Below are 21,343 nucleotides of genomic sequence, written 5' to 3' on the forward strand. Positions count from 1 at the left end.
GCGACGGTGCCGAACAACGACCCTTCGCGTGCTCGCGCTTGCATCCATGGGGTCGCGCTGCTCATCCCGCCGAGTCGCCATTGTGCACGCGATGCCTTCTTCATTCATTCTGTGGGCGCTTCTCCCATGAATGCGTCCAGTGGGCCTTATCCTTATCACCGAAGCTTGCCGAACGCCGCTTTTATGACAAAGACTATAAAAAACACTGCATTCGCGTTTATGTGAGCCGGGATCAAACGCCGTTTTTCGTAGTACCTCTATCCTCTACGGAGATGGAGAATAAACTTTATTGTAAACCCGCCAAATGCGCCAGGGCTTGTGAGTCAGTACTCACGGCTACAGCGAATCACGCCGGGCAATGCGGTGTCCTGCACTAGGCGGCGCAGTTCTTCTTGTACGGAGGCAGTGCTTTGCAATTCCAAATGCAGTGCTTTGCTTTTTAAGGCAAGAGCAGGTTGCTTGCGAACTAAGAGCTTTGTGGGGAAGTATACACAAATTGATGGGGCATGCGTAGTCTGCGGGAAAGAAACAGACTCTATGTGGCACATAGGGTTAGAATGCGAGGGTATTTATCCAAATCTACATGAGGAAAATATTTGGCTTCGCCCTAAGAGCAACGCTAGAAAAACGAAGAGTGTAAAACATAGGTATATTAGTTTCTTTTTAGATTTTTTTTTTTTGGGGGGGGGGTAAGATGACGCGTCATCACCCCGCTACAAAGGGGATACCACTATCAATCATCGTCAATAGGAGGGGGCTGGGTCAGTTAGGAGGAAGTCTGGTTATTGCGCCGGTCGAGGAGTTTTAAAGCGAAGCTTTCTACGCCCCACTGACGGCGTCATTCGTTGGAATAAAACGCACTGCGGGAAAGCCAACTTTAAACAATGGGTTTCACAAAACGATGGTGATGACAAGCGAAAGCACATAAAACGCCTCACAAAAAAAAAAAAAAACGCTTCCCGGAGTCGGAGTCGAACCTTGCCCCCTCGCGTTGTGAAGCCGACGTCTATCTGATTGCGTCATTCCGACACGGTCGAATCAGGGTGTACTTTGGACTTCGAATCAGGTTTCATTGAAAAAAACTTCGCGTTTTACCCATTTCTTTCTCTTAAGAAAGGAGTTTTGATTTTTCTTAATGTGGGCTATGCAGCTAGTAAAAATCTGTTCTCCCTTTCTTCCTCCCTTCCTCCTTTACCCGCCCTATCTCTCTTGGCAGGAGAGGTATCAAATGTCGGTTCTGACAGAAATGGTGTGACCGAGGCCTTGTTGCTTGAATGGGCTTCGAAATAGATTCTACCGTCATGCTATGCGTGGTCCGGAATTTAGAACGTGGCTCTCCAACAGTTAACCTGAGTGCACTGAACCACTAAATGGCATTCTCTCGCGGTTCACCAAACTCCCCCCCTTCACGCCCCCCTCCCCCCCTTCCTCACACACACACACAGATCCCACGCCTTATAGCTAACCCTAACCTTCTCAGTGGTCGTCTGAGGGGTTAGAAAATGAAGCAATGTTGCGGCTGGCTTAAATCGTTGCGTCCTAATGCCACAAATGTTTCAGATTTGATGGGATACTTGCCGCGTACACAGTAGGCGCTCCATTCTCCTAGGCAGCGGACCCCTAACCTCGGTACTAGTACAACCCGTATCCAGGAATGTTCGTTCACTTGTACTAAAAACACCAGTGCTGCCCCTACAAGTACTACTAAGGAAGGCCTGAGAGCTTTGCGGTGAAGAAAAATACTAGAGATAGCATAGTTAAAAAGTGAAACTCAAATAATATTTAATATTTTTACAGGTAAATGGCTTAAACACGTGTAGAGTTTTTATGTAGCTACGGACTGCCCTCCTTTCCCCCCCTTCTTCCACCGATAACTAAGTACCGCGAGTGAGATCAAAATGACCATATATCGAATGTCATACGTGAGCTTCAGTTTTTTTCGGTACGAGGAGTGGGAATGTTTACACCGCAATGATTTAGGATTTTAGGCAAGAAGAAAATTACGAACACAATTTCTTTTTTGGGGCGTATGTTTGGGTTGGGAGGAGGGGGGGGGGGGGGGGGGGCGTGTTATGTACGTAATCAATGCTGTTACATAAAAAATTACCTTTTGGGGCTTTGGTTGTGCATGTGCGCAAGTACTGAAAGGCACAAAAAAGCTAATATAAGCGCCTTATAAACCAATGTCAGTCTTATTTGTTAAATGTAAGGTGATTTTTGTCGCGCCCAGCCATATTCTCCACGTCTTCAAATTAAAGAGCTGAACAGGAAGCCTCACGGCGTAATTTCTCGCTAGCTGCACCGATGTGTTCTGTTTGCTACTATTGCCAGTAACAGCCGAGTGACTTTAAGCCAATGTTTCCGTTTTTTCTGCCTTTTCTGGTATTAAATAAGCAACAACTTATACAGGTCGTAAATCACGGTGGCACAACAAATCTTATATGGGTTTATACTAACAATGAGCTCTACGTTAGCGACATTACGAGTTTCACCGCGAATTCTGGTAAACCAAGAAAATTGAGGCAGAAGAATAATAATACTGCGGAAGGGCTGAAAAAAGCATACGTTTTTTAGGATCCTTCGAGGATTTTGTGTGTTATTTTTTTTTCTATGGCGTGCTGCCCAGCAACACTCTGCTCAACACATATAAGCGCGACCTTGTCGCTTAGCTGCGAAATATGCACGGTCATTTCGAGACACATTTAGGACGGAGCGACAGAATAACTCAACCAGCTAAGGCGTTGCGCTGCTGAGCACGAGGTCGCGGGTTCGATTCCCGGCCGCGGAGTCCGCTTTTCACATGGAGGCTAAAAGCAAAAACGCCCGTGTGTTCGAGATTTCGGCGCACGTTAAAGATCCCCAGGTGGTCAAAATTAATTCGGAGCCTTCCACTACGGCGCGCCTCATCGCCTGCGTTGCGTCGGTGCGTTAAACCTTACAATCAATCAATAACTCAACCAGAACTGCCCGACTCGACATCTCTTAACGAACAAGAGTTGCCAGCTTCTGCATTCTAAACCCGTTCTTCGCTTCGAGCCATGCCGAACAACTCTTCAGGTAGCGCGCTTCTGACCTTGGCCAGTGAAATATGTGCATTTTGCCCACAGCCGTCTGATGCTAACGCATCGAAATGCCTTTTTATTTAGGGGGTGTTGCTGCAAAAAAGTGCAAAAAGTAGAAATCAAAAACAAAGGAGCGTATAGCAACAGCAGTGACCTTATGAGTCGGACCGAACCATTTATCAAAAACCGCGTGAGCCAGAACCCCCGCCGCTGTGTAGTAGCCGCGAAGAAGTGGCAGCGCGTGTCCCAGCTTTCAGATGCAGCCGTCCATGAGCGGCCTCCTTAATATATTTTCCTCCACGCCACTTTGACCCCTTAATACTAATAAAGACGTCTTCCTACCGGCCGCATTAGGTACCTATTTTAGGCGCTTCGCGTAGACCGCAGTGGATGTTGAATTCGGACCCTTTTTTATGCATCTCCGAGTGCCAAGATACTCTTATAGCGGTCCGATTAGAGCGTTTTCTGTAAAACTTATCGCATAAAAAGATTCAGGGCGTGTTAAATATTTTTAGCCTAGTTTACCCGACCCCGTCGTTTGAGTGTAGTGGCGGCGCGGCTCATACTCGTCAAATAATGGTTAGTGCGGAGGAAACGTCACGAATATTTGGGATAAAATATAAGCCGAGAGTATCAGTGCTCTTGGAATGAAAAATAGACGTTGGATTGGTTTTTACGTAAACAGTTAAAAAACTGGGTTAGACGCGGCGGCCAAAATAGGGGAGATAGAAGCAAAAGAAACAAATTCACTGCTCTCGCTGTGTATGCTAGTTTAAACTGCACACATTCGGTAAACCCCACCTGGTCGATTTATTTGAGCACGAAATAGGAATGTAGAAACTTCCATACGCTGCCGCTGCTTGCATGAGGGGCGCTGCTGATGTAGCCCAAACTTTGATAGATTGATTGTAGGGTTTAACGCGCCGACGCAACGCAGGCGACGAGGCGCGCCATAGTGGAGGGCTCCGGATTAATTTTGACCACCTGGGGATCTTTAACGTGCGCCGAAACCTCTTACACATGGGCGTTTTTTTTTTTTTTGCTTTTCGCCTCCGTCAGGACAGCGGCCGCCGCGGCCGGGAATCGAACCCGCGACCTCGTGCTCAGCAACGCAACGCCTTAGCCACTGAGCCACCGCGGCGGATTGTAAAAACTGCGTGGTCCGCAGCGCTGCCTCCAGTGGTGGTGGCACACGGTTCAATGCTTTGCGTAGCTACGGTCATTCTTCCGTTTGATGGAATTCAGCTTGCTCATGCGTCGTCATTCATTCGGTCCAACGACTCGACGTAGGATGAAGCTCGTGGGAATAAAGCAATACTGGTCATATCACACAGACTTGTTTTGTCAAACGAGACCAACTATCACTCAGGGAAAGTGTCTTCGCGCGAGTTATTTGTTATATGCTCCGCATTCCCTGGAAAACCATCAAAAATTTTTAAAACTAGGCTGTTAAAGAGATAATTGTACGGTTTCTCCCAATAGTGATTGAGAGGGCGTACTGTGAACCCATTTCCAAACACTATTGGTTTACATTATACCAGCTTGCTTTCTCGCGTATGGGGATACGGCTTGAGCTAACGGCGAAACGGAGCGTCCTTCGAGATGAAATTACTAAAAGGCTCGCGTAGTTCCTCGGAAGACGTGGCAACGGGATCGACATTACGTTCGCTTTGATTAATGGAATATGACTGGTTTTTCCACATCACGCTGAGATCTCTGATCATGCGAGAATGCTCTCCGGCTGGCATTGAAATAATGCCACAGGGGGCTTCGTAAATGGCTCCGGGTGTATCTAGTTGCGCCGAAAGGGCTCGTATTACGAGGCAGCGCAAAGCGATTCACTTCATACGCTGATCTGCAGCCCTTTTTTTTTTGTTTGTTTGTTTGTGGCTACGACTTATGGTGGATTGATTCGGCAGTGCCACTTCTCCATGGCGGAATCACGTGGGCGTTTAATCGTGTCGCCTGTCCTCGGTAGTCTTCCAGTTTTGAGCGAAGTTGCAAATTTTAGAGGCGAAGCCCCTTAGAGGCTGGGGCTGTTGGCATCTCTTGTTATCGTCGTGATCGTCGTCTCATGTCGTCATGGTACTAAAACACCAGGAAACTCGTTTACGCCTTGCCCTTGAACGAAAACTGTACTAAAAAAACACTGCGACACTCGTTTACGTCTCGAGCTAGAACGCTTCGTGCTTCAAAGACACGAGACTTTTACAGCAAAACTGTACACCTCTACCCCACAAAGGTTTCATCTCCGTTGGAAAAAACGCCTAGGGGCCAAGAATACACTTATACACTGCTTGCTTCGCCCCTCCCCAGATTTCACGTTAGTGGAGATCGTCCGGAATTTTTTGTTCAGCCGTTCAGAGATAAACGACATTGCACTGTGTGCGGCCTAGTACGTTCCAAGGAAATGACTGAGCAACGTCTTCAGCTACCATGCAGCGACATGACATTGGTTCACGCGGTGATGGAACGTTATTTGAGCTTCCTTGATTTGGAAGCTGAAGCTTTTTTACATCACCATAATTTCTTTTGTTGAAGTGAGCGCCAACTGGGACGAGAATCTATAGCTAATTGGGTTATTTTTTACAAGAAAAACCCGTTTATGTATGTTATAATGCTGTAGGCTGAGTGCTCGCATTATTGCGCAATGCCTTTGCGATGCGGTTCATAGGGGACTAAGACCAGCTAAGCCTGACAACTCGAGTCAGGCCAAGTTTGTATCGCATCGTTAGGTATGCCGGAAAGAAAAGGGCTGTGACAGCAGTGAATGTTGATCGACGTCTCTGCCACTTGTACTGTGACTTGCTGAAATCGAGGTCCCCCATTGCAGCCCCCGGCGCCCCACGTGGTGAACGAGACGGCCAAGGGGGCGTACCTGTTCAGCCCGCGCAGGAGCGACAAGTTCCCCATCATGCGGCCCAAGCTGAGGACCACCACCAGGGCCCCCACGCCCCCGCCCACGACGCCGAGACAGGAGAACCTGCAGGTGCGGTGTGTCCTGTAGATACCCCAACAGATTGGGATAAATCTCTCTCTCTCTCTCTCTCTCTCTCTCTCTCTCTCTCTATATATATATATATATATATATATATATATATATATATATATATATATATATATATATATATATATATATATATATATATATATATATATATATATATATATATATATATATATATATATATATATAAGAAAAGAAAACTTCGAACCAGGTAGAAACCACGATTGTTGCCAACGTTGCAGCGTCGTTTCAATAGATAAATAATTTCGAAAGACAGAAAGTAGAGAAAATGGCTGGGATTTTTTTTTGTACTTTCTGTCTTTCGGAATTCTTTATCTGTTTCAATTACCTACCACATTCTCCCCTTTGGTTTCCGAGGTTTTCTTGGCTGCCAACCCTTATTTCTGTCGTAATTCAACGAGCACCGCATTTCCCATTCTGATTCGCTATATATATCTATATCTATATATATTTATCTTGCTCTCTCTCTCTCTCTCTCTCTCTCTCTCTCTCTCTCTCTCTCTCTCTCTCTCTCTCTCTCTCTCTCTCTCTCTCTCTTGAAACTTGGCTTAGTTATCAAAGGGGTGGGATTGCAGAGCAGGCGCACAGCAAAAAAATTTTTTGGGAAATGCAATCAAGAAGTTTGTCCCCTACTGCGCAATTTCGTTGCTACTAAATTTAGACTGACTGCGAACCTGAAAAGCTAAATTTTATTGTTCTAAAGGTATTCATTTATTTACTTATGTTTGAAATGGAAGCAAGAATATTCCATTTACCACGTGGCGAATTGTCACATTTAAGAGAAAACGGACTTAGTTGCTTTACTATCTATTCTTTCATAAAATTATTTTGATCGAAACACTTGCATACGTCTCGGTTTTTTTTTTTTTTTTTCTCCTGCAGACGGGTGAAGCTTTATGGAAGACATGACAGGAAAGAACCACTTCACAGTTGATCAATATGGAATGAAACTGATACCAAATGGAAAATGACAAACCGTGCCTCAGTGCTAGTATAGTACGCTCCTAAAAGCCCCTTTGCGTCTGCCACATTGCAAATCACTGGAATGTACAATTACGGCGATCACAGAGGCAAAAATAGGACAGTGAAAAAACCAGCTTATGAGTTCTGGTTCGCACCTTGATTTTACGCAATGCAAGCATGTTTTATCAAGGGCAGCGGGCGCGGATGGTGCTAGAAGTCAACCTATGGTCGCTTACAGGGGGACAGCGACCTACTAAAGAGAGGATAGGCACACACTTCCCGCCCAGAACTCATGCGGGAGCTGCAAGTAGCGTGTCGACAGATACAATAAACTCCCGCTTACTCAATGCCCTGTTCCCCAGTCAGCACGACAACAGCTGCCCATTGTGTAGCCAGCTAGGTACTCTTCGCCACATGATAGGAGAGTGCGATTTCAACAAAAAACACCCACCACCCATCCCCATTTCCTCCCCTAGTAACCACACCCTTCACTCTAGCGAACGATAAGACACCTTGCTGAACAGCTCCTTCTTCTAGGGTCAGCTACGGCTGGTTGCCAAAGGCGAATGGTCGAAGACAGCCTATGTAATCTCGTGAAAGGGAGCCGCTCTTACCCATCACCCATCACGTTTCGCGCTCAGATGCCCTAAAATAAAAGTTCTTCTTCTTCTTCTTCTTCTTCTTCTTCTTCTTCTTCTTCTTCTTCTTCTTCTTCTTCTTCTTCTTCTTCTTCTTCTTCTTCTTCTCCTCCTCCTCCTCCTCCTCCTCCTCCTCCTCAGCCCCATCCTATTCCCTCCTACACCTCATGTGCAAAGTGCAAGTCAAATTTCTTAGACAAATCCGATGTCGGGCCTCGCAATTCACCAAATTGAACCTCTTGGAGGCAACAATTGGTCACTCAGTTGCATTGTGGGGAAGCATACAAGGCTTTTTTTTTTTGTGGGATCTCAGGCACTCGACAAAAAAATATTTGAAAACAAAAATTTTCAATATGTGATTTTCTGCAATGCGGGGATACAGCTGAATGCTAACGAGTGCCTCGGTATGACTGAAATTCTTTTAGATAACAGGGAACGAATGGGGCTGGTCATACAGTATGGGATTTTTATATTTTGCATGCGAAAGCTAGAAAACGTGTGAAACATCTTTTGGTTTAATAAATACAAACCTTGATACTTTCCACGCACTAACACAGTGTTCCTCAACAATATGTGTCCGAAACACCTAGTGGGCTTGCGAAAGTATCTGCTTGGGCAAAATGGACAGTGTTGCGATGATCGACGGTTGAGAAACCTGGTAGAGTTTTTAGGCGATCAGAAAGGGATTGTAAATGCTATAGCGTTTTCTTCTAGGGCTCCCTTATTCGTGTGAAGCGTGAGGCTCTGTGCGCACTGTACCGTACTTTAGGGAAGTGACTACGTGTCCCTTGTCTTCGCCAATGTATTCCCCTTCCACGTATCCTGCTGGGTTACCGATGTAGGACACCAAATAGCCAGCGGAAGCCCCATATGAGCTATACATGCGCTTTTGTGCAGCGAATAAAGAAGCGGAGTATACAGTCAAGTACAGTAAACCCTTTTAATGTAAAAATCGCTTTATTCGAAATATTGTGTTATTCACGTGTGGCGTTAAGAGTCCCGTATCGCAGAAAAGCCGGCGTTGTCGGTGGCGTTGACCGGGAGCGAAAAATCGGTACGAGGAAAAAATCCCGTAGCGCCATCTTCCAGCGTCTACTAAAACCCCCGGCATCGTAAGGCGCTTCCCCAATAATGGAGCACGAACAGCAGCGGAATTATAGTGCCTTCTAGGCACTATACGCCTCGAGCTTTGCGATCGCTGCGCCGCCTGCTGCCGCTTCTCCGCGGAGTTAACGGGATTAGCGCTGCGCGGCCCATAGGGGCTCATGCAATGTTTTGGTTCTCTTTCGCTTCTTTTTGCCCTTCCAAGTGCTAAAAAACTTGTTATGGTGACGTCTACAAGTAAACAGTACGCTTAGGCCACTTCAAAAGCCGCTGCGTCTTGGTAGGGTGCTCAAACACCAACAGTAGCTATCCGGTAACGCGGCTCTGCGTCCTTCTCGGCCGCTGTTACGGCTGTCGGCGACGGCAGCAGCATACCACCGCTGTCACCTCCGAATGCGTCCGGCACAAGTGAATTTTATTGTCGCCTCGTTTAAACCTGATACTGGCACAATGAGAGGTGTGTTTTGTTTTGTTGCCCGGACAACGAATGCGGCCTCATTACGAATATATGCGTCGTAGAAAAATATATATATCGGGGACGCTATTACCCATACCTGAAAACTTGTGCCTTTCATAAGAACATAAGCCACGCGAAAATGTTGAGTATATTCCAAGGCTCTGCGTCGTGAAAGATGTGCACTCATGCCTTATAGCAAGAACCAAGAAAAGTGAATTAACCACTGAAAAATGAATTGTCTGCAAGCCCGGAAGAAGCAAAATAGCTCGTACAGAAATGAAAAAAAAAAAAAAAAAACTCAGTGCAGCTTCTGAAATGCTAAAGACGTTCGTATAAACGTAACCCGGGTAGGACTTGCGAGACCAACTAGTGTGCGAAATGCACTTCTATTTCGCGAGACATGGGGAGGGGGAGGGGGACGCTTACGTATTGTTGTGTACGATTGCGGAGCGAAATCAAAGAAAGAACGTTTTAGTAATCACACACACAAGCTACTCGTTCACGTCACTCTAGTTTTTAGACTTCAACTAACAGCTGATCCCTCGGCGAACGCATTTTTTGAGTTATACAAGTTCAAAACTGATAAAAGGTGTCGTTAGAGGAGTGGGATATCCGATAAGGCCTGATTTCCGTTTGTGCTAGATTCTGCAGGCTCCCTGCGTCATATGACTATGCTTCGAAGAAACGTTTAGTCGCGAATGGGCATTACTGTAGAAGCCCTTCTCCGGCCTGCTCGCGGAGGATATATGTAACATATATGAATGTTTGCGGGGGCTCAGCTCACGACAAGACGCCCCAGCATTATTTTTCTTTTTTGTGGTGCGCTGATCCCGGGTATAATTTTGGATTATCCATCGTACTTAATTCGTAGAATGTTCGGGAAATTTATGTCCAGGGTAGTGATCAATATCTGAGGTATGATATTGGCAAGCATAACTGGCGTGCTGTCAGGTATGAGCGCTCCACTAGGTTACATAAGCGCACAAAAATGATTTACATCGTAATGTATAGCCATGGCATGACCATCTGGGGAAATTATGCTTACGGAGACACTGTTAGTAAATTTGAGAGCAGTGGAATCACAATCATCTCCATATGCATATCCCTGTTTCGCGACGCCGACCTGTGACGCACACCTGGCGCTTGTACAGACCGAATGTGCCAGACTAAGATCGCGTCACACACATTTACACTCTCGTAAATACACCATCTTTGCGAGCAGAGTGACTGCTCCACATAAATATGTATTTCCAGCGCCTACAAACGGCAAATATCCGTCGTGAACGGGCCCCGAAAGCAACGGTGACAGTGGGGAGCGGGCCGGCGACTCCCGCGGCTGCTTTCGAAACGGGCCGCTAGGGGGATTTCAGTGGCGCCCCTACAGGCCGCCCTCGAGGCGTATAGCGGAATCGTCTCACCGCTCGCGTGCGCCGCTAGAAAGTGTGATGACGTCAGCGCTAGGGCGCAACGCGCCATAGCGTGCGTTGTGTCATGGGGATAACGTCATTCTGTGACTCAAGAGCATGGCATGACCATTGCAGCATGTAGAGATTAAACCATCTCTGCTTTTAACGAGGTATCGCTTACAACGAAGTCAGTTTTCTCTGCCGAGGATTTCGTTATAGACGAGGGTCTGGCCTCCCCGCAGGTGAAGCGGCAGGCGGTGCTGGACACGGTGCTGAAGCAGGCGGACATCTTCGAGCTCTCGTCGTCCGACTTCAGCCCCGCGGTGGCGTGGCCCGTTCCGCGGCGGCCGGCCTCGCGGCGGTTCCGGCCCAACGCGCTGCCGGCGCCGTCCACGGCGAGGCCGCTGCTCAAGCTGCGCCAGCCCAAGCCCACGCGGCCGCCCGCGTACTCGCTGGACGGCTTCGTGCCCAAGCCGTCCATCATCCGCGTCAGCTCCACCGAGGCGCCACTGCACATCCGCAAGCAGTACGCCACCACCGAGGCGCCCTTCCGCAAGAGCTCGGTACCACGCTTCGGATCCAAGCGGAGCAAGGTACCGCATTACCCTCCACTTCGGCGAGCCGCACAGATTTCCGCGGATGCCGATGACGTAGTCGCCGTAATGATGGCTTCTCCGTATTTCTTTGCATGGGTAGCTGATGAGTGGCTTCCCGAAGCTACACCAAACAGCTGCACAATGTGGTCAATGGTACGCGCTCATGCTGAGTGAATCTGTTGCGGTCTTCTTGAAATTAACTGTTGTAGCCATGCTAAAGTATGCTACATCTCATATGCTACATCTCCGTCAGCTGCGAGCGTGGTGAGAAAATAACGGTGACATCTTTGTAGTGATGCATGAGGCAATCATTTCGACTGTTACCTTCCACTCATAAGGCGCCTCCCAGAGCGCACGGTTAGAGCCATCATGTAATTATTATATTTATTGTATAATAAGTTTATTCTTCTGGAAGTTACCGCGTTAGTGCACCTTAATGTTGAAATCTGACATTATATTCAGAAAGCGACCTGAGAAATGTGTTGTGGCGAGGTGGAGTGATGCAAAAATGTTGATCGTGGACAAGTATGTTCAGGATTCGCACTCTTCCACAGTTCTTTTTTTTTTTTTTATGAAAAGTTACTGGATACCACGGTTATTCGATACGCTTAGGCATGTAAAAGTTTCATATGGAACTCTTTTCAGACCATCGCAAAAAAAAAAAAAGTTTCGCGTTGGCTGTTTAGCTGTCGTCTTGTAGTCGTTAATAAAGAAACTGGAAAGAAATGCAATTGTAACATAAAGATAAGTGTGCTCTACTCCTGATCGAACTGCCAAAAATTATGTTAATGATTACTGGGCGCCATCCGCTTCCCCTGCCAGTGGTTTTCATGTTTTTTTTATTGCGAAGCTTGTCTGCTATAAAATGAAAAAAATCACAAAGTGATTCCCCTTCATCTACAAGTGATTGTTTTTTGTCACGTTGCCGGCTAAGTAGAAATGTTCGGCGGTGAAGGAACAAAAACGTATCACAAATTATCGCGTATTCGCTCCGATTCGACTGGTAGTGGTTGTTTTGTGTCACCTTGCCAGCGGAGCTTAAAGGAGCCATGAAGACAAAATACAAGTTGGGTTTATTAGAAAGACTTCTTAGTCCCGATAACAATGGTACCAATATCATCGCGATATTCGAACAAATAACGGAGATATTAAAGAAAACGTTTGAAGCAGTCGCGACCCCCTAGCCAATTTCCCGCAACTTTTCTATGACGTCACGGAACCTTGTTTGTGCGATTGGCGGCCGCCTAAGAGACCTGTCTCGACGACTTATGACTGGACGTCTGTAATGGGGCCTGTAGTTCCATTTTACCGCATCACTTGAATGCTAACGTGCAGTTAACGCACTGAAAATTATGTTTTATTGTTGGCCCGTATGACGTCATTCTTCCTCATAACACGTCACTGTGGCGCAAAATTTGAAAGTTTTTAAATACTTCTTGCTTTTTTTCGTTAAAAAAACATCTTTTGTGGCTCTAATGGAGCTGAGTGAGATACTGAATCCTCGTTCTTTCAAATTAAACGAAGTTGTATTTTCTCTTCATGGCTCTTCTAAGTTCTATGCAGTAAAGGATCGGGGTGAATACGGCGCGCGCTATCCACTTCAGTTCTAAATTATTGTTTTGGGTCGCCTTTCCGGCAGAGCTTGTGTGTTATGCAGCGAGGAGACTAGATGCCTTCATGATTGCGGCGCGCCCGTTGCGCTTCCGCTGCCAGCCATAGTTAAGCTGTCTTGCCGGCGGAGCTTGCGTGCTATGCAGTGAAAGACCAAGGCGGCTTCACGGGCCACGTTAACCGGTTCGAATTTTTAAAGACCGTAATCCTTCCTGGGCTACTTAAACACAAAAAATTTGGGTCTCTCTGTGTGTCTGTCCCTCTAGGGCCAGAAGTAAAGATAATTCCTGAGGGAGAGAGAAAAAAAGTCTTACTTGTTGTCCCTCCAGGGCCAGAAGTAAAGATAATTCCTGAGGGAGAGAGAAAAGTCTTAATTGTAACGACAAGTTTATATAGTCGAAACCTTTCCGAACCACTGAATCTGGAAACATACTTCATAGTTGTCAACATTGCCGAGCAAGAAGAAATAATTAGGCCTATTTGAGGCAAGACATCAATGCACGGCTGGTACTCGCACTGTTCTTTTTTTATAGAATAAATGTACGTTTAATATATGCGACAGCAAATAAAATATACGAGCTGAAAACAATATTTCTATACAAAAATACAAAAAGAGCTCGCGTGATCCTGGGCCTCGTGGTGGTGGTCCAAGTTCAACAGCAACAAAGGGTTCCAGTGGGTGGAGCGAACAGTGGAAAGCGGGAAAATTGAACTGACTTTAGCAAGTCTTCTCCGTGTTTATCGCGGGAGGATTGAAAGGGAGGGGAAGAGCATGAGAGGTGTGCGGGGGAGATAAGAGAGGCATTTACGTGGCAGAAGACCATCTTCTTTCGACGACATTTGCAGCGGAACGAGCAGATGCGCGGTCAATTTTTTATCTTACTTTATCTTATTTAAGTAATTTACGCTAATGAAAATTTATGGTCTGTAATAATAAAGGTCCATCTTTTTACCGAGCAATCCCAAATATTACTTTTTATTACTAGGGCCTTGCCATCTTAATCCGGCTACATTGCAGTCACAATAGTAGATTCAAGAATCGTTTCCAAGAGAAATTGTTTTACGTTTTGCAACCCTTATGGCACTCTATCCGAAAAAGAAAAAGAGGGAACATTTGAGCAGACATCATTTTATTGTAGCCAAGATAACCCGAAGACCGACTGCAGTTTAATACAAATGGATGTGTAGTCTGACGCAGTAGTTTGTTTACCGGTAAAATCCCAACAAAAGCAAGTACTTTAAACAAAGGTGATGAAGCGAAAGCTACAGCACATTATTGAAAAAGCATGTTTAAGTTTATGCGGTTGCATTTTTTTTTTGTTTCCAAGAACATTCAACTGCGGTTTAGTCCAGCTTCGACGCCAAAATTTTAAAGAGGGCAGTCATCTTACTTTTTTTTTTTTTTGCTCAAATATTTCAGAAATTATCCGCTGACATGATTGAAAACGAATTTGCTGTTTTTTGTTTGTTTCTGTTTTTTGTTTTGTTTTTGGAAGAAAATGAGTAAGCATTGATTTACATATCCCGGGATATTTGGCATAAAATTCCCCATTTTTGGCGTCACCAATGCGCGCCTTTTCTGACTGACTGTATCCCTTGTTCGCTGTCCCTGCCCGCGACAGAGTAAGCCACTGACGAACGACTACGACGACGACGGTCACTTCCGGAAGGTGCGCAAGTACCAGGATACGAACACGCGCAAGAACGTGCAGCGCGTCAGCCACAGCCGCGGTCCGCGCAAGGGCATCCCGGGCATCGACTACCCCAACTTCCACCGCATCCCTTCCACGGGCTTCGACTGCAACGAAAAGCAGTTCCCGGGAATGTACGCCGACACGGACGCTGGCTGTCAGGTCGGTGGCGGCGCGCCAATTTTGAACCTATTTCCCTGGAAGCAACGTGGCCTCCCTTTTCGATTCGAAGTTGTTAGGTCCAAAAGGGTACCATGTTGGGCTAGTTGGTGGTCAGATGCAAAGGAAGAAACAGATCACATTTTGATGAAGGGCGGATGAAAATGTGCGCTGTTCCTTCCTTTGCTAGGCCAATACGGCGCATCTCATCAGCACACTGCAATAATTAAATGCAAGCGTTGTGTCTAATGTACCCGCTGCGGTGGCTCAGTGGCTAAAACGTTACGCTGCTGAGCACGAGGACGCGGGTTACATTCAGCTGCGGCGGCAGCTTGTCTGATGGAAGCGAAAAGCAAAAACGCCCGTGTGTACGAGATTTCGGCGCACGTTAAAGATCCCCAGGCGGTCCAAATTAATCCGAATCCCTCCACTACGGCGCGCCTTATCGCCTGCGCTGCGTCGGAGCGTTAAACCTAAAATCAGTCATTGTTGTGTCTAATGTGAGAGGGCCATGGAACTGCTCATTGGGGTTTAGGTTACGATCGCTCTTCTGTGCGATACGACAATCCGAGCTTCTTTTTGTCGTAAGTTCGTCGCTTAATATCGGAAGCGGGGCCTCCTAGGAGACACTGAAGGTGACCGTGCAACAACCGTTTAATGCACTTTTACGCTTTTGAAGGGCAATACAATAGACGAGCGGTCACCGTCTGAAAAAAAAAAAATGAAGGAGGAAGCTCACACTAACGCATAAGATTTGAAGGTAGCGAAGCTGTACGCAACCTTCACGACCATCACGACGGTTTAAGTCCCCGAATGCAGCCTATTTTCTTCTTATTCGCTGCCGCAACGACCCTTACTCCATCTTTGTTGCTATAACGGCGAAGGATCAAATCGAAGAAGCAGAACGAACGAACCGAACGCGCACACTTAAACTAGGCACCCGCAGCAACGTGTACCTAGCTATCACGTGCTCTGTAAGATCAGGTGGCGTAATTCCTCTCCACACAGTCACAGCGAAGTGAGTTAGCCGTTTGACTCTCGAGTACTAACTCACAGTCGTAGCCGAGTGGGTAAGACGTTGACCTACCAGACCCGGGTTCATCATCATCATCATGTGCAGATCAAATTTCTTAGCCAAATCGGATGCCGAGCCTCGCTATTCCCCATATTTAACCTTTTGGAGGCTCAAACAATGTACCAACTGGCCCGTCAGCAAATCCTTTTGCTCTTGGAGGCAACAATTGGTCACTCAGGTGCATTGTGGTGAAGCATACAAAGTTTTTTTTTTTCTTTAACTGGGATCCAGACCGGTATTCTGGAGGTCGTGGGTTCGGATCTCACCCGGTGGGAATTTTTTCACCACTTTCTTTCTGACTCAAAAATTATTCATTTCGTTCTATGACCCAACGCATAGAACTCCCAGAGGCCTACAAATGCAGAATGTGAGGGAGATCTTTGTGGGCGAAACGTTAATCTTCCTCTATGAAGAGGTATTCCCTGAGGCCACAAAACCGCCTCTGGTACCCCCCCCCCCTCCTCATTTTACTCAGTTGCGTCTCAAAGCACCGCTCTTGGCGTCGGGACTCTTTCATGTTTGTCACACAACAATTGCTACGACTACTGGTCACCGCGACTGTTTGGTCCCCGATCATGAAATTCGAGTGCCTCATTCCAGGACCGGTAAACTCCGAAGTTTATTAATTGTCTTTGTTCGTGCACATCTCCTTTGTCTCAGCGCAAATCAGCATCGACGAAACTTGCTTTGGCTTGCCTCCCGGTTTTCCTGGTGCTGGTGGCATCTGAATAGCGTTCGACAACGAGGAAGTCTAGGTCCAGTGTAAAAGTATCCAGGGTATGATGTCCGTGCACCAGAACAAGTGTGAAACTTCGCTTTACGTCGATTGCCATTCATAAAAGATCCGCCCATTTTTTGCTTGTCTACAAGGTATTGGAGTGACTGAGATAACACAATAGTTATGTTGAGATAAGACAATGTGGCCATCTTCCCAGCGTGGCTATCCGGGCTGTGCACGTGGCGCATTTAAACTAAATGCTCCGCCAGTTCATTTTACTCCTGTTCGTTTTTGTTCTTCTATATGCCCTGCTACCTCGAGAGCGTTTTTAACAGCGAAACAGCAGTTGAGCAAATCGTTTGTGTATGGTGTCCGCAATTAAAAATACCAAGAAAATGCCGAGCGCTCGTGCGCGCGTGCCTCGAGCGCACGTTCGTCAAGTCAAGTATACCCAATAAGGGAGAGTGGCCAACATTGGCCACAAAAAAACTAAAACTGAGTGTCCGTCAATGATCACCCACAACAGCTTCGCCATTCAAGTCTTGTGCATGAGTGCAAGCTTCCCTGATTTTTTTTCTCTTCTCATCACCACAGAGTCGCATGTCGGTGTAGACATAACGGCAGACCTCTCTGTGTTTTAAGTGCCAATGCACTTCTTAAGCGACCCTGAACCTGCGTCCACCGGCGATGTCCGCATAGCATACCCACGTGGGGGATTGGCCAGGAATCTCCTCGTCTTCCTTGGCAACGGGGGGAGATGGGCGCGCGCTGCCTGGCCGCTGACATGGCACATACCCACGTGGGGGATTGGCCAGGAATCGGGCGTGAGAAGGGGTAATGCACCTGCTTAAAGGAGTACTGACACGAAATTTCAAAGCTGAGATCCGCTCTAGCAATCAAGTACAACGACAACACAAATAGGTGTCTGTGAATAAATGCATCTTTCTTTCTTTGTAGTTGTGTGTGTGTGTGTGTGATCTCTCTTTCGCGAACATTACCGAACCGCGCAAATTCAACTCGTGCATTCGCACTTTCACATTCTTCCCCTCGGGGAAATGCGGGGAATTTTTCAACTGATAGATTCCCTCTCCCTGACTTTCTAGGTCTGCCGCATTTCGAGCCCCGTGTCTATTCTCTCGCTTCCGCTTTTCGCAGGTGTGGCACATGTGCACGGGTGTTCCCAACCTGGGGGCGAGACACAGCTTCCTCTGCCCCAACGGAACCATCTTCAACGAGAGGAGGGGTGTATGCGACTGGTGGTACAACGTGGAATGCAGCGAATTCGGCTTCTAAGCTCGCCCAGTTCCCATTAGTAAACGCGCGAATAGGTCCGCTCTTCCGGCACACGAGGCCGGTGTGCGTTTCGAGACACGTCACATCTCGGTAGTAACTGCGCTGTCCGCGACACCGCGTGCGACGCATTGCGGGAACAGCGCTGACGTCCTCCGTATCAGGAACGCATGCGCATCGCCGAGGCAGGCTACAGACACGCCCGCTCGCGACGGTAAAGTGGGTATCACAGGTGCTCTTATTTTCAAAACACCCATGTTCATGAAAGGCACACTCTTCGCGTTACAGCTTCACTGCCGTGATAGCTTGTCACCTACTGAATCGAATTTTAATGGCAGAGTGCTCCCACTAAAACCTCTCTTTTCGCTCAAGATTCGGTGAATATCACGGCGTTGGGGACATTACTGTCAACATCATAACGCTGAATGCGCGTGGAGACCTCGATTGATGCTGTTATGAAGCTACTGTTTCGACAATACTTTAAATTTCATGGAGGTAACATTAAGCTTTGGACATAACCGGGAGTGTAGCTCGTGCCTCGCGTTTGTTGCTCAGAATCAAAACCACGTGGCAACGTCCCAGCCTATAGTGTGGTCCAATGTGACAGCTTTTGTTAGGGCCGACCTTCTCGGAGCTCGTGTTTGTTAAATGTTTGTAGCGGAGAAAGGGGTACTTGTTGAAGACCCTGCACATAATATTTAAAGACGTTTACAGCCCATTTACCACAAACATTTTCATCGAGGGAATGTATTGATGCTCAATAAGCCAATGGAGTCGCCGCTGCCCAGCCGCCGACTGATCGAGAGACCGTTGATGCAAGTACCTGCAACGACCCTGTAACCGTACTTCCATGTCACGTTGTGTTGTGAGCGTTTCCTATCTTCAAGCAGTCGTCGTGTGTGTGCCCCGTAAGCCAATACTGCCGCAGAGTGCTGCAATCTTCGCGCTCTTGAGACGTCCGCTCACTGCCAGTTAGCTGCACAGTATCACTGCGCGGTCAGCGTTCGGATTGACAGTATCTAACCAGAATGGTTCGTGCTGCAACACATGTGGCCTCTGTAGTACTGTACCGAACTTACTCACGAACGTTGTATTTTAGTCTCTCGTGATGTTACCACATATCGTGCGCGCATGCGATGATATCGTTACAATATTTCCTAAGTTGGACATGAAGACTTTATCGGTACTTACACATTTATTCGCTATGGGTACACGTCCAATTTAAATCGCCAGGCTGAATATATACGCGGCTAATTTAAACGCAGGCGATAAGACTGCGACCTGCCTGTTAGGCATCGAGCACACTGCAAAATATTCGGCTATACGTCTCCGGCTGAGAGGAGATATTTTGAGTTTGACTATGCGACCTCTACACTTTTTAACTTTGTCGAGGCATCGGTGAAAACTTCAATTTTGCATAGCGGATCGCGTGTCAGAGTGCTTTAGGGGGTATTTAAAATGTCAGTGAGTTTTATGCGTGTGCGTGTGTATCTGTGTGTGTGTACGTGCCTTCCTTGATTTGCCAACTTTACTCGCGAAATTGAAACGTAGCTATTTGATGACCGCTGGTGCGAGGCCATATTCGTGTCCGAATCGGCACGGTAGATACTTCAAAGAAGTATACAGCGACACGCAGCAGTGTTCAACTCAGGATACACTCGATCGTGCTTGTGTGTCAGTTCTAGCGTCCGTTGTGCGTACTTTTTTTCTCTTCCTTTTTTTTTCCAATTTTTTAAAGTACATACAATAAAAAATACGAATCGTCGTAACTGTTTTCTCCCCCACTCAGTTCACAGAATTGTTTGTCGATATCTTGATGTCTTACGTGGAAATAGCAAAGTCTGAAACGTCACGTGCTATTCCTTTCACACATGTCCAATCTTCAATCGCACATTCGATCCTACCGAACCACTGGACGAACTTTTCCATTGAGTGTCCGTTAGCAGCTGCTGATGTCTTCGATGCATTTCTGTCTTCTCTTTCGAATTTTATTGCCGCGGTGCGTTTCGATATTTATTTGACATTTTTTGTCGCGCGTTCCCGAAGTTGGTTTCGAAAGGCAAAAAATGTGCATTGATATGCTCCGGAGATAACACCACTTGAGGATCCCCTATAGCAAGGGCCCATGTTAGAACGTAACATGCCTAGATGCACCTTTCTATCAACAACGGGTAGAACTTATACGTCCTCAGGCTGATAGCTCCTTCTTTCAACTTTCCTGCCATGCTCTGGTATGTTCACTTCTGCTACAACAGTATCTGCGCTTTCGTGAGTAGTTGTAGAACTGGTTATGTAGTTTTTTATTTTCAATATTTATTGACAGCTTTCTATTGTTGCGCCACGAACGTTGTTTGGTTTATTTCTAAACACCGCCTGCCGTACGAGGAAGCTAAGTGCCTTATGCGTTTACTCCTCACGTATTTCCTTCCGTCATCTTTGTAATTCGCTTACGAGAAAAATAGTAACTTTCATTCTATCAACTCCCAAGCGCACCCCTAAAGCTTTCGTAGCTCAGCAAAAAAAAAAAAAAATGAATCCTCTCCGCTCCTTTTCTGCTTTTCGCATCGTGTAACCAACATCTCACAGGGAAATTACGATTACAAGCATGCATTTTCTTCTACCAAGTTAGAAACGACGTCATCATCACAGTATTAAAGCTGGTGTGTTGTAAATCATTCCATTCATTTACTAACTCAGGCGTGGAAGAACTATAATGATGAATGCACTATTTCAGAAAACCTTCCTCTAACTGCTAAGTTCGACCATTTCTTACGAGATACCGTGGTGCTAATACGAGAACGGCTCAGAACGTAAAGTAGCATTTCAGAGACAACATTGCCCTCACTGGTGCTACGAACCTAACTGCTCACTTATTTATGGTGCTGGTTATCGTGAGCGGCCTTTAGAACATGCATGTTAAGGCTATCTTGATCATCCCTTAACCCTCCAAGCGTTTGCTCATCACGAAGTGCAAATTTTTTAGGCAGGAGAGGTCCTGGTGGGTCTACCCAGATGCCTCCTGCTTCACCTACAGAGAAAACTAATAAACAAAGAAAAGGCTTAACAGCTCTCCTGCTACGTTCGCATAACTACTATACTGCTGGTGGTCTTACGAGATATTTTTTTTTCTTCTCGCGCACATTGTATATACATTATACCGAACAATAAAAGTTGTTTTCAAATACAGAGCTTTGTATCCATTCCCAGGATAGCATTGACGCCTTGTTTGGGTGCCTTACCTGACGCTGCATTTCCACCAAAGCGTTGGGAAGTTTGAAGAAATCAGCGATAAGATTCCGGTTTCAGGCACGCAGCGTTCAGCCCCATGGAAGCGGTGGAGGGAGCACGTGATTGAACTTATTTTGAATGCGTGTATTGTTTGCATAATGTCAGGTCTGAACGAGGCAACGTCTGTAATGAGCAGATCGGACATTTTAAGGTAAAAAAATCAGTGCAATTTTTTGTTGTGTGTGTAGGTGGATGATGAGCGGAGCTGTTTGTGTTATGGGCTGGCCACAAACTCCCGCTCACACAGCGCCGTTCAG

The 21,343-nt window shown here is 46.6% G+C and overlaps 1 protein-coding gene across 4 annotated transcripts in view; it reads left to right on the forward strand.

Annotated features, from left to right (window-relative positions):
* The window catches only part of LOC144153778 (uncharacterized), a gene marked incomplete in the record, with an annotated part of 404,355 nt that extends 383,371 nt beyond the window's left edge, over nucleotides 1-20,984 (forward strand). For all 4 annotated transcript variants that reach the window (XM_077685504.1, XM_077685505.1, XM_077685506.1 and 1 more), the window contains 4 exon segments: nucleotides 5,896-6,051; nucleotides 10,901-11,251; nucleotides 14,488-14,718; nucleotides 17,664-20,984. In XM_077685504.1, coding sequence (XP_077541630.1) covers nucleotides 5,896-6,051; nucleotides 10,901-11,251; nucleotides 14,488-14,718; nucleotides 17,664-17,801 — 876 coding nt within the window.
* Nucleotides 20,985-21,343: the final 359 nt, after the last annotated feature.

Source organism: Haemaphysalis longicornis, unplaced genomic scaffold (genome assembly GCF_048455015.1).
Source record: "Haemaphysalis longicornis isolate Haplotype H1 unplaced genomic scaffold, Haemaphysalis longicornis Haplotype H1 scaffold_9, whole genome shotgun sequence".
In the NCBI taxonomy this organism is placed as follows: domain Eukaryota; kingdom Metazoa; phylum Arthropoda; class Arachnida; order Ixodida; family Ixodidae; genus Haemaphysalis; species Haemaphysalis longicornis.